Below are 13625 nucleotides of genomic sequence, written 5' to 3'. Positions count from 1 at the left end.
CCTGCAGGTTCAAGAAGCAAAAGACAAAGAGCCACCCCCTCCCCCCGTTATTTTCTCACAGCGTTTAAGCCAAGCCCATGATGTTGCGGGGGCTGACTCATGAGCTGGGAGGACCCCAGCCCCGTTGGCAATGCTGGAGCGGCTCTGTGGCTGCGTGTTTCTTCCCGAGCTCCGCTTGCGGCTCAGGCGGATACAGGGATTAACAACGCACCGGGCACGGCAAGGGCTCCTGCGGCCTTAGGCAGCCCCAGCGCCCAGGGGTTGAGCAGCGGGGGCGCGTCCCCCCTTTCCGTGGCTCCGCCCGGCGCGCTCTCCCCAGCGGCGGGAAGCCGGCGCCAAAGCCCCGGGGAGGCGCCCGGCGGGCGGGGGAAGCGAGCACAGCAGGGCGCGGCGGCTGGGGGAAATCCCCGCGCTGCCGCAGGTGCGGGCAGGCCGCTAATGCGCCCGGCGCTAGGGCTAGGTAGGGGCGCGGGGACGCGCGGGCTCCCGGCAGCATGGCAGAGCGGCTCTTCTGTAAGGGGGTGTCCGCGGTGATCAGCTGCGCGGGCTGCGAGGAGAGGTGAGTGCCGCTCCGGGGGCGAGCCCGGCTGCCCCCCTGTCAGAGCGGGGCCCTAGGGTCGTTATTTGCCGCCGCCTGGGCTCGAGGGGGGCTCGGCAGAGCCTGCAAAGGGAAGCCAGGTGCGAAGAAGGGGTGTGGAGGAAGTGCGGGAACGGGCGGCTCCCGGGCGAGCCGGGGCAATGAGCTGCCCACGCTCGCCCGTGCTGTCTCCGTGCAGGGGGCCGCAGCGGCAGCCTGGGCCCGCCTCGCTCGGCCCCCCCGAAGTTGTTTTCCCGCTTTGTGGTGCGCAGAGCAGGGTGTGAGCGCTGGCAAAGGGATTTGTGTGCGCTCAGAGTCACAGCCCAGAGAAGGCTTTCCAAAGCACCCAAGGGGTTTAGGAGTACAGGCTCATGGACCTTCGTTGGAAACCTGCCCCAAGCCTCTCGCATTTTGTCCTCAGAAATATTGGGACAGGCAATATTGCTAATTGGGGTCACTAGCCCCAGCCTCACCCAAGCTGACAAACTCAGAACACTTTATTTGCAGTATTAAAAAACTCTCCTGCCTTCCTCTTCTAATAACCCCCTAGCTTTATAAATATATTTGCACAAGATATTGACGCCTTAAAGCCTTGTAACAAACACATGGAATAGTTCAGAGCTGTCAACTGTAGACATTCAGGACTCATGAGTTTGGGTTAAAAATGATTTTGTTCTTAAATGGTAACTTTTGCATTCTTTTTATCTTGCTTTTTGTGTTTTTGAGCCTGTGGGGGAGTCCCATTTTCAAGTCTTCCCCACAACCAGGAGGACTAGAAACTTTTCTTTTTTTTAAATAAAAGTTAACATTTTCATCTAACCACTGACTGGGGGGGCTTTAGGAAACACAAACTTCTCCCCCTCCCTTTGTCTGAACCTTTCTTCAATGGACACTCAAGCAGGGTCAATGAGCAGGCAAAAAATCTCCGTCTTTAATTTGTCTTCCAAGCTTCCCATCACTTCATCCCTGCCCTTGTAAACAAACTATCTCCTCTTCCAGTGAATATGAGTTTCCTTGAAGACAGGCTCAACTTCTAAGTTTTCCGCCATTTCTTTGGCAGCAGCGATGGATCTTCAGATCTGTTGTCTCTACAAGCCACAATGAAATCAAGGCAGCATCTCATCAAAAGCAGTAGCAGTCACGATGTCCATCGACTGAGTTTGTAATGCCTTGGTTACAACATTTACTTGGAACAGGGTATCGTGCCAAACATAGGCACAGACTCTGTGGGTGCTCCAGGGCTGGAGCAACCACAGGGAAAAATCCGTGGGTGCAGAGCCAAGCTCCCCTCCCTGCCCCTGTGCCTCAGCTTACCTTCGCCTCCTCCCCTGAACGCGCCGTGTCCCCTCTTCTCCTCCCAGTGCTTGCCGCCGCAAAATAGCTGTTTCGTGGCGTAACAAGCTTCGGGAGGGAGGGGGAAGGAGCGGGAATGCGGTGTGCTCAGGGGAGGAGGCAGGGCCAGGGCGGAGATTTGGGGAAGGAGTTGGAATGGGGGCAGACAGGGCAGGGGTGGAGTTGGGCCGGGGCAGAGGGGGTCAAGCACCCACTGGCGCCAGCAGAAATTGGCGCCTATGGTGCCAAAGCACAGTTGAGGTCAGAAATTTGAAGTTAGTTCAAAATTGTGCAAACAATATCAGCAGAGCTTAGGATCACCAGCCATAAAGCAGGATCTGATGTTGTCATAAATATAAAGGGAAGGGTAAACCCCTTTGAAATCCCTCCTGGCCAGGGGAAAGCTCCTCTCACCTGTAAAGGGTTAAGAAGCTAAAGGTAACCTCGCTGGCACCTGACCAAAATGACCAATGAGGAGACAAGATACTTTCAAAAGCTGGGAGGAGGGAGAGAAACAAAGGGTTTGTGTGTCTGTCTGTAGTCGTCTTGGCCGGGGACAGAACAGGAATGGAGTCTTAGAACTTTTAGTAAGTAATCTAGCTAGGTATGTGTTAGATTATGATTTCTTTAAATGGCTGAGAAAAGAATTGTGCTGAATAGAATAACTATTTCTGTCTGTGTATCTTTTTTGTAACTTAAGGTTTTGCCTAGAGGGGTTCTCTATGTTTTTGAATCTAATTACCCTGTAAGATATATACCATCCTGATTTTACAGGGGGGATTTCTTTATTTCTATTTACTTCTATTTTTTATTAAAAGTCTTCTTGTAAAACACTGAATGCTTTTTCATTGTTCTCAGATCCAAGGGTTTGGGTTTGTGGTCACCTATGCAAATTGGTGAGGCTTTTTATCCAACATTTCCCAGGAAAGGGGGGGTGCAAGTGTTGGGAGGATTGTTCATTGTTCTTAAGATCCAAGGGTCTGGGTCTGTAGTCACCTAGACAAATTGGTGAGGCTTTTTACCAAACCTTGTCCAGGAAGTGGGGTGCAAGGTTTTGGGAAGTATTTTGGGGGGAAGGACGCGTCCAAACAGCTCTTCCCCAGTAACCAGTATTAGTTTGGTGGTGGTAGCGGCCTGTCCAAGGGGTAATATTTTGTACCTTGGGGAAGTTTTGACCTAAGCTGGTAAAGATAAGCTTAGGAGGTTTTCATGCAGGTCCCCACATCTGTACCCTAGAGTTCAGAGTGGGGGAGGAACCTTGACATGGTGGCACAGTGGTGGGATTAACCTGAAATCATTTTGAGATCCAGTTGAGATTTTTTGAACTAGAAATACAGATTTTAAAAAGGAATTTTTAGGAAGTCCAGAAGGCAGCTTTGAAACTGAAAGCAGCTTGGTTTCTCTCTGCTTTGTGGCCAAGCAGAGACAAAAGGGGATTATCTTGTGAATTGCAGGTTTTCTTTGCCTGGAGGCAGAGTACTTAACTCCTGCAGGGAAATTCACAGTCTTCCAACCCAGAGGTTTTTTTTTTTCTTTTCTTCCTAAAAGTAAATAGGGGGTGTGTGCTCTACCCATTTGCCTGGAGACAAAAGTGGCAGGGTTTTTTTTAGGATTTTGATTTTTTTTTTGTTTTACAAGGAGCACAGGTTTGAAAAGAAATTTTTTTTCTTCTTTGGGCTGGGTAAGCAGGTTTCCAAGTAGTTGGAGGTTTTTTGCTTTAATTTGGGCCCAGAGCAGAGACAAGGGAATTGTCTTTTTCTGTAGGCTGACAATCACTATCAGAGAATAGGTATTCTATTCCAGCACAGCAAAATTTTACAGCCAAGTTTTGTTTGTTTATTTCTAAACCTCGGGTGTAAAGTTAGTTAAAAACAGAGAGGTTAGAATGGCCAAATCCTCAGCTCGACTACAGCTGGAATTAGCCAAATTTCAGGCTGAGGAAAAACAAAGGGAACATGAAAGACAGATAGAACTCATGCGGCTGAAGGAGGAGGAGAAGGAAAAAGAGAGGAAGCATGTGGAGGAGATGGAGAGGATAAAGGCCCAGCAGAATATACCAACAAACCCTAGCAATCCTTCTCCAGGTACCACTTCCCATCCCAGAAAGTTCCCCACCTACAAGGCAGGTGATGATACTGAGGCCTTCTTAGAAAACTTCGAAAGGGCCTGCCTTGGGTACAACATCTCTACTGACCAATACATGGTAGAGCTGAGGCCGCAGCTCAGTGGACCCTTAGCTGAGGTGGCAGCTGAAATGCCTAAAGAACACATGAACAAGTATGAACTGTTTAAATCCAAGGCGAGAGTCAGAATGGGGATAACACCCGAGCAGTCTCGTCGGAGGTTCAGAGCCCTAAGGTGGAAACCAGACATGTCATTTACCCGACATGCCTACCACATTGTAAAACATTGGGATGCCTGGATATCAGGAGCAAGTGTTGAATCTCCAGTAAATTTGCCCTTCCTAATGCAAATGGAACAATTCTTAGAGGGTGTTCCTGAGGAAATAGAAAGATACATCCTAGATGGGAAACCCAAAACTGTAATTGAGGCAGGAGAGATTGGAGCCAGATGGGTGGAGGTGGCAGAGAAGAAGAAAACTGGTCGCAGTTGGAGCGGAGACCAGAAGGGACCACCCCAGACCACACCCTATTACCGGGGGCCGCCCAAAGCCCCACCTACCTCCCAAAGAACCCTCCAGACCCCTTATCGTCCCACCACCCCGTTCTCCAGCAACCCTCCTCGCCCCAGTGACCCGTCAGCTGGACGATGTTTTAAGTGTAACGAGCTGGGGCATGTAAAGGCCAACTGCCCCAAGAACCCCAACAGATTACAGTTCATTGCACCGGAATCACACCAGAGGTCCACAGGCCCAGATACCTCCCAGATACCCTTGGAGCGGAGGGAAACTGTGAGTGTGGGTGGGAAGAAGGTCACCGCGTGGAGGGACACCGGAGCACAAGTGTCAGCTATCCATGCTTCCTTAGTGGACCCCAATTTAATCAACCCAGAGATCCAAGTGACGATTCAACCCTTCAAGTCCAACTCTTTCAATTTGCCTACAGCCAAGTTGCCTGTCCAGTACAAGGGCTGGTCAGGAATGTGGACTTTTGCAGTCTATGATGATTATCCCATCCCCATGCTGTTGGGGGAAGACTTGGCCAATCATGTGAAGCAGGCCAAGAGGGTGGGAACGGTCACCCGCAACCAGGCTAAACAAGCCGTGAGGCCTAGCTCTGTTCCGGAAACTTCTATCAGGACCCAGTCAGAGGTGATGGACCTGGACCCCAGGCCAATGTCTGCAACAGCAGTAGTGGATCCAGTCCCAGAGACCCAGACGGAACCAGTCCCAGAACCGGAACCAGCCGAACAACCAACACCAGACCCCGTGTCAGCACTGAATCCAGTACTTGCAACCTCAACACCAGAGGGCCCCACCGAACCTGAACTGGCAGCAGCCGATAACCCTACACAAGAGGCTCAGCCGGAGCCTGAATCCCAACATAGTGCACCAGCGGAGAGCGGTTCACAGTCAACAGAACCAGCTCCATCCCCTATATCGCTTCCAGAGGGACCAAGCCTAGGTCCACAATCCCATGAGGAACTGATGTCTCCAGCATCAAGGGAACAGTTCCAGACCGAACAGGAAGCAGATGAAAGCCTCCAGAGAGCTTGGACGGCGGCACGGAGCAACCCACCGCCTCTCAGCTCTTCTAATCGATCCAGGTTTGTTGTAGAAAGAGGACTTTTATACAAGGAAACTCTTTCTGGGGGACACCAGGAAGACTGGCATCCTCAGAGACAGTTGGTAGTTCCAACTAAATACCGGGCCAAGCTCTTGAGCTTAGCCCATGATCACCCTAGTGGCCATGCTGGGGTGAACAGGACCAAAGACCGTTTGGGGGGGTCATTCCACTGGGAGGGAATGGGCAAGGATGTTTCTACCTATGTCCAGTCTTGTGAGGTGTGCCAAAGAGTGGGAAAACCCCAAGACCAGGTCAAAGCTCCTCTCCAGCCACTCCCCATCATTGAAGTTCCATTTCAGCGAGTAGCTGTGGATATTCTGGGTCCTTTTCCGAAAAAGACACCCAGAGGAAAGCAGTACATACTGACTTTCATGGATTTTGCCACCCGATGGCCGGAAGCAGTAGCTCTAAGCAACACCAGGGCTAAAAGTGTGTGCCAGGCACTAGCAGACATTTTTGCCAGGGTAGGTTGGCCCTCCGACATCCTCACAGATGCAGGGACTAATTTCCTGGCAGGAACTATGAAAAACCTTTGGGAAGCTCATGGGGTAAATCACTTGGTTGCCACTCCTTACCATCATCAAACAAATGGCATGGTGGAGAAGTTTAATGGAACTTTGGGGGCCATGATACGTAAATTCGTAAATGAGCACTCCAATGATTGGGACCTAGTATTGCAGCAGTTGCTCTTTGCCTACAGAGCTGTACCACATCCCAGTTTAGGGTTTTCCCCATTTGAACTTGTATATGGCCGTGAGGTTAAGGGGCCATTGCAGTTGGTGAAGCAGCAATGGGAGGGATTTACACCTTCTCCAGGAACTAACATTCTGGACTTTGTAACCAACCTACAAAACACCCTCCGAACCTCTTTAGCCCTTGCTAGAGAAAACTTACAGGATGCTCAAAAAGAGCAAAAAGCCTGGTATGATAAACATGCCAGAGAGCGTTCCTTCAAAGTAGGAGACCAGGTCATGGTCTTAAAGGCGCTCCAGGCCCATAAAATGGAAGCATCGTGGGAAGGGCCATTCGTGGTCCAGGAGCGCCTGGGAGCTGTTAATTATCTCATAGCATTCCCCACCTCCAACCGAAAGCCTAAGGTGTATCATATTAATTCTCTAAAGCCCTTTTATTCCAGAGAATTAAAGGTTTGTCAGTTTACAGCCCAGGGAGGAGACGATGCTGAGTGGCCTGAAGGTGTCTACTACGAAGGGAAATGTGCTGGTGGTGTGGAAGAGGTGAACCTCTCCATGACCCTTGGGCGTATGCAGCGACAGCAGATCCAGGAGCTGTGCACTAGCTACGCGCCAACGTTCTCAGCCACCCCAGGACTGACTGAACGGGCATACCACTCCATTGACACAGGTAATGCTCACCCAATTAGGGTCCAACCTTACCGGGTGTCTCCTCAAGCTAAAACTGCTATAGAACGGGAGATCCAGGATATGTTACAGATGGGGGTAATCCGCCCCTCTGAAAGTGCATGGGCATCTCCAGTGGTTCTAGTTCCCAAACCAGATGGGGAAATACGTTTTTGCGTGGACTACCGTAAGCTAAATGCTGTAACTCGCCCAGACAACTATCCCATGCCACGCACAGATGAACTATTAGAGAAACTGGGAAGGGCCCAGTTCATCTCTACCTTGGACTTAACCAAGGGGTACTGGCAGGTACCGCTAGATGAATCTGCCAAGGAAAGGTCAGCCTTCATCACACTTCTCGGGCTGTATGAATTTAATGTACTCCCTTTCGGGCTGCGAAATGCACCCGCCACTTTCCAAAGACTTGTAGATGGTCTCCTAGCGGGATTAGGAGAATATGCAGTCGCCTACCTTGACGATGTGGCCATATTTTCGGATTCCTGGGCAGACCACCTGGAACATCTACAAAAAGTCCTTGAGCGCATAAGGGAGGCAGGACTAACTGTTAAGGCTAAGAAGTGTCAAATAGGCCTAAACAGAGTGACTTACCTTGGACACCAGGTGGGTCAAGGAACTATCAGCCCCCTACAGGCCAAAGTGGATGCTATCCAAAAGTGGCCTGTCCCAAAGTCAAAGAAACAGGTTCAATCCTTCTTAGGCTTGGCCGGTTATTACAGACGATTTGTACCGCACTACAGCCAAATCGCTGCCCCACTGACAGACCTAACCAAAAAGAAACAGCCAAATGCTGTTCAGTGGACCGGAAAGTGTCAGAAGGCCTTTAACAAGCTTAAAGCGACACTCATGTCTGACCCTGTACTAAGGGCCCCAGACTTTGACAAACCGTTCCTAGTAACCACAGATGCATCCGAGCGTGGTGTGGGAGCAGTTTTAATGCAGAAAGGACCTGATCAAGAATTCCACCCTGTAGTGTTTCTCAGCAAAAAACTGTCTGAGAGGGAAAGCAACTGGTCAGTCACTGAAAAAGAATGTTATGCCATTGTCTACGCTCTGGAAAAGCTACGCCCATATGTTTGGGGACGGCGTTTCCACCTGCAAACCGACCATGCTGCACTAAAGTGGCTTCACACTGTCAAAGAAACTAACAAAAAACTTCTTCGGTGGAGTTTAGCTCTCCAAGATTTTGATTTCGACATCCAACACATCTCAGGAGCTTCTAACAAAGTGGCTGATGCACTCTCCCGTGAAAGTTTCCCAGAATCAACTGGTTAAAATCGTCCTTGAGATGTGGAAAATATTGTTAGTCTTTATGTACTTGGTAGTATATTTAGAGATGCATGTGTCTTATTAACTCTGTTTTCCTAGAGCTCCAGGAAGAAATCCCAGCCAGTGTTTCACCCTAGCTGAGATTTGGGGGGCGTGTCATAAATATAAAGGGAAGGGTAAACCCCTTTGAAATCCCTCCTGGCCAGGGGAAAGCTCCTCTCACCTGTAAAGGGTTAAGAAGCTAAAGGTAACCTCGCTGGCACCTGACCAAAATGACCAATGAGGAGACAAGATACTTTCAAAAGCTGGGAGGAGGGAGAGAAACAAAGGGTTTGTGTGTCTGTCTGTAGTCGTCTTGGCCGGGGACAGAACAGGAATGGAGTCTTAGAACTTTTAGTAAGTAATCTAGCTAGGTATGTGTTAGATTATGATTTCTTTAAATGGCTGAGAAAAGAATTGTGCTGAATAGAATAACTATTTCTGTCTGTGTATCTTTTTTGTAACTTAAGGTTTTGCCTAGAGGGGTTCTCTATGTTTTTGAATCTAATTACCCTGTAAGATATATACCATCCTGATTTTACAGGGGGGATTTCTTTATTTCTATTTACTTCTATTTTTTATTAAAAGTCTTCTTGTAAAACACTGAATGCTTTTTCATTGTTCTCAGATCCAAGGGTTTGGGTTTGTGGTCACCTATGCAAATTGGTGAGGCTTTTTATCCAACATTTCCCAGGAAAGGGGGGGTGCAAGTGTTGGGAGGATTGTTCATTGTTCTTAAGATCCAAGGGTCTGGGTCTGTAGTCACCTAGACAAATTGGTGAGGCTTTTTACCAAACCTTGTCCAGGAAGTGGGGTGCAAGGTTTTGGGAAGTATTTTGGGGGGAAGGACGCGTCCAAACAGCTCTTCCCCAGTAACCAGTATTAGTTTGGTGGTGGTAGCGGCCTGTCCAAGGGGTAATATTTTGTACCTTGGGGAAGTTTTGACCTAAGCTGGTAAAGATAAGCTTAGGAGGTTTTCATGCAGGTCCCCACATCTGTACCCTAGAGTTCAGAGTGGGGGAGGAACCTTGACAGATGTATTGATTTGTGGCATGGAATTTTTTTTCACTGTTTTTGACATCGTGCAAGGCTGATTCTTCTCTGTTGGTTTTCGTCATGTAAACCAGATTTTTCTTTGTCTCTGCTCTCCTTTTCATGTGAGCCACATTCTTCTTTATCATGAGTCTCCTTTATGCTGCTAGGAAAACTGCATGATTCTCCATCGCTTTCCTCACATTTCCATTCCTTATTATCAGGTAAATCTGCTAATGACTTAATAATAGGACTTCCATCATTTACACTTTGCTCCTCAATTTCTTCTGCACTGGGACCATCAGTATTGCCTTAAGCCCAGTATATATTGTTCTGTTTCAGATATTTTCCCATCAAATGTGCTTGCTGCAAACTAGATAGCAATGGAGCTTTTTGCTTTCTATACTGAGCTCTTGAAGGTTTCTTTGCAAGATCCCCTCAAAGGTGTTATGGAACCTTATTTTCCACATATGGCCAAGTTCTATTAAATTTCATCTAAAGGATGGCGTCTGCAGGACCCAATGCCCCCTAGGACCATGTTGGGTGCTGGTTCAGTATTAAGTCAGATGGAGGAGTGTCACCTTCTGAGTTACCAACTCTGGGTCTCTCAGGATTTAGTTATTCCATGTGCTGACCTAGCATGGGAGAACTGAGTAAATGTTCCTACATGGTGGGGTGGACCTGGACTGAAATCACATCTTAAGGCACAAGTGTCAATTATCTTAGATTCTTCCTAGTCTCCATTTGCACGTATTACAAACCCACCACATAAATCAGCATGACTTGCAGACTGCCAAAGAGCAGCCTAGAAGAGTTGGAAGGAGAAAATGAGAAATGTAAAAATCTTACTCTAGGCATGACATTCCTCTTGTCTCCTCTGATAGTTGTTTTCCTGACTATCCTACGTTGTTTTGTATTAACCAACTGCAGTATTGTCTTACAAACTTCAGGATTTCTTTAATAATATCACTGATTTAGACAGAATGATGTGGTAAGGTAATGCTGCAACCAGATTGTTGCTGTAGCTGTGTCATGATGCATCTTGTAGGAATGTTTCAGGACTGGATTGAAGTGCATCATACTATTGCTGGGTGAGAAAGTTTGCACTGCTCTTGCCTGCAGTGCATGACTCAGATCAAGCACTTGGATGGCAAGTTTAGCACAGTCTCTGCTCCCCTCCCATGAATTCAGGAAAAATGCTCTGGTGGGAAGTTCAGGACCCCACTGAAACATCATCTTTGCTATCATCCTGGACTCAGAAGGTGTATGATAAATGTTTGGAGCCCTATACATGAGAGAAACAGTCTCATGAGGAGCGCTAGCAGGGCAGTAAGAGCCTAGAAAGATTACTAGGGAAGGTGGTACACTTGGGTATGTCTACACTGCAATAAAACCATGGCTGGCCTGTGTAGCTGACGCAAGGTAACGGGGTTCAGGCTGGGGGGGGGGGCTATAAAATTGCAGTGTACATGTTCGGGTTCCCTTGGGGTACACTGCAATTTCATAGCCCCCATCTACACTGCAATTTCATAGCCCCATAGCTGGAGCCCTGCAATCCTGAGTCAGCTGACATGAACCAGCCGTGGGTGTTTTATTGCAGTGTAGACATATCCTTGGATGTTATAGCTTTCAGTCGGCTAGCACTGTAAGAAAATATCATACACAGCTCTATTGCTTTGCAGTGTAGATTCATCTGCACTGGGCTTTTGCTCTGGGAGTGCACCAGAAGTATTCCATGATCCCATGGGCTGACTGTTCTCAGGACACTCTAGTTTGTGGACAGTAAAATTTTCCCACGCTGCACCACGAACGAAGGACTAGAGTGGCCACATTTTGGGAGGGCAATAGGAAGTTTGGGATAGGGGTGGTTGGACTCAGTCTCACATAATGTAGTGTAGACTCTAGAATCCCAGGTTGGGACTCAGGGTTCAACAGTTCTTAATCTGGGGTTACAGATATGTGTCGATGCTCAAGCTGTAGGTTAACAAACCCAGCATCTGCTAACTCGAGATGTACTAACCATCTGAATGATGACCCCTCAAACACTATAGGACACAGTAATTATAACTTTTGATTTCTAAATACTGTATAAGTAAAGAAGCACATATTCAAATTCCCCCAAGTCAGCTGTGCTAATTGTCACTTCAAATGTTTTTGTCATGGGATACCATTTTTTCTTTAATTTTAGTGGATTTAGTTCGAAATTAACTAAATTTTGGACACTAAATTCTTTTATTTAATTAACAAAACAAATACTGGGCAGCAGCAATACAAACTTTCCCATACTGCCCTACCAACATGTCTCAACCCTGAAACAGGGGTGGGAGGTGTCAAGGTTCCTTTCCCACTCTGAACTCTAGGGTACAGATGTGGGGACCTGCATGAAAACCTCCAAAGCTTACTTTTACCAGCTTAGGTCAAAACTTCCCCAAGGTACAAACTATTTTACCTTTTGCCCTTGGACTTCCACTGCCACCACCAAACGTCTGAGCGGGTTTATTTTATTAGGAAAGAGCCCGTTTGGAAACATTTTCCCCCCCAAAATCCTCCCAACCCTTGCACCCCGCTTCCTGGGGAAGGTTTCATAAAAATCCTCACCAATTTGCATAGGTGACCACAGACACAAACCCTTGGATCTTAAGAACAATGAAAAAAGCATTCAGTTCTTACAAGAAGAATTTTAATAGAAGAAACGGTAAAAAAGAATCATCTCTGTAAAATCAGGATGGTAAATACCTTACAGGGTAATTAGATTCAAAACATAGAGAATTCCTCTAGGCAAAACCTTAAGTTATAAAAAGACACACAGACAGGAATATCCATTCTATTCAGCACCGCTTAATTTCTCAGCCATTTAAAGAAATCATAATCTAACGCATATCTAGCTAGACTACTTACTAAGTTCTAAGACTCCATTCCTGTTCTGTCCCCGGCAAAAGCATCACACAGACAGACCCTTTGTTTCTCCCTCCCTCCAGCTTTTGAAAGTATCTTGTCTCCTCATTGGTCATTTTGGTCAGGTGCCAGCGAGGTTATCCTAGCTTCTTAACCCTTTAGAGGTGAAAGGGTTTTTCCTCTGGCAGGAGGGATTTAAAGGTGTTTACCATTCCCTTTATATTTATGACAGGAGGCATCTTTAAGGGTAAGAGAGCTCCATTGTATTTTACTGTAGCAGTGGCTTACATGTATGCAAGACTTGAAAATTGCTCTTGCCAAAAGGGATTCCATTGTAGCCCTATAACCTGCTTATCTGAGAGCAGCACTTCCATGACACTTATCACCATTTCATCACTGTAGCCCTGCCTCAAGGACTTGGGCTGAGCGAGGAGCATATGACTGATCGCAAGAGTGCTTCTAGCATAGCCTAACACAGAATACTCATGGACAAGCGCAGTAGGGGGAGCTCCAATGTATATACCATGGCATTATAGGGACTAATTGGAAGAGACTATTCACATTTAAGATTGTAGACCGCCTTCTGTTTATGTCTAAAATAGGTCCCCCTCTATGAAATGGTCTTTCAATTTCAAATCTGTACCTGGCATATGTGTGTACTTTTTTTTAGCTAAATTTGGGAAAATCAGAAGTAATTTCTGAGATAAGGGAGTTTGAGAAAATCAGATGTGCATTGCCCCACAGGTATTTTATATTTATCTAGTGTGCAAATGATGTGATGGACTTTGAAAACCTCTGAAAAGTTCTGATGGGCTTTTACTCTGTTGCTCAAGTACTGTACCTTCCCTCCAGCATGACTATCCTCTCCTCTTCTCGTAACTTGGTTTAATACACTTATACTTACTGGTATATGACTCCTTTTGTGCTCACAAGGAGCTACAAGTATTCTAAATGTGTTGTGGACTCCTCATGTCTCTGAGACCAGATCTACACTAGGAATTTACATTGGTATAGGTACGATTCTCAAGGGGGTGAAAAAATCTACAGCCCTGGAATACACAGCTATACCAACCTAACCCCTGGCATAGACGGTGCTAGGTCGATGGAAGATTTCTTCCGTCAACCTAGCTATTGCCTCTCGAGGAGGTGGATTATCTACACTGATGGGAGCCACTCCATTGCCATGTTTTAAGCATAAACATACCCTTTAGGCCTCATGTAGACTTCAGGGGAATTAGTGATCTGCCATATTCCCTGAGACAAAGGTGAAATTTCTCCATCACAAGTGCAAAACACCACGTTGTAAATGCATCACCTCCCATTTCCTCTTGCATGTCTAGGCTTCATGTATTTGGTCCT

At 47.1% G+C, this 13625-nt stretch overlaps 1 protein-coding gene across 2 annotated transcripts in view; it reads left to right on the top strand.

The window, feature by feature from the left end:
* Nucleotides 1-182: 182 nt before the first annotated feature.
* The window catches only part of LOC311520551 (spindle assembly abnormal protein 6 homolog), a 44798-nt gene continuing 31355 nt past the window's right edge, over nt 183-13625 (top strand). Inside the window, exon 1 of one of the 2 annotated variants that reach the window (XM_084628100.1) lies at nt 183-559. In XM_084628100.1, the coding sequence (XP_084484226.1) occupies nt 495-559 (65 nt within the window). In that variant the 5' untranslated portion in view covers nt 183-494. The remainder of the gene's footprint in view (nt 560-13625) is intronic. The other variant, XM_084628101.1, reaches the window with a different exon arrangement.

The sequence above is a fragment of the Lepidochelys olivacea genome (genome assembly GCF_965140295.1).
Source record: "Lepidochelys olivacea isolate rLepOli2 genome assembly, chromosome: 5".
NCBI classification, from domain to species: domain Eukaryota; kingdom Metazoa; phylum Chordata; order Testudines; family Cheloniidae; genus Lepidochelys; species Lepidochelys olivacea.
This window is presented reverse-complemented; position numbering and strand designations above follow the sequence as displayed.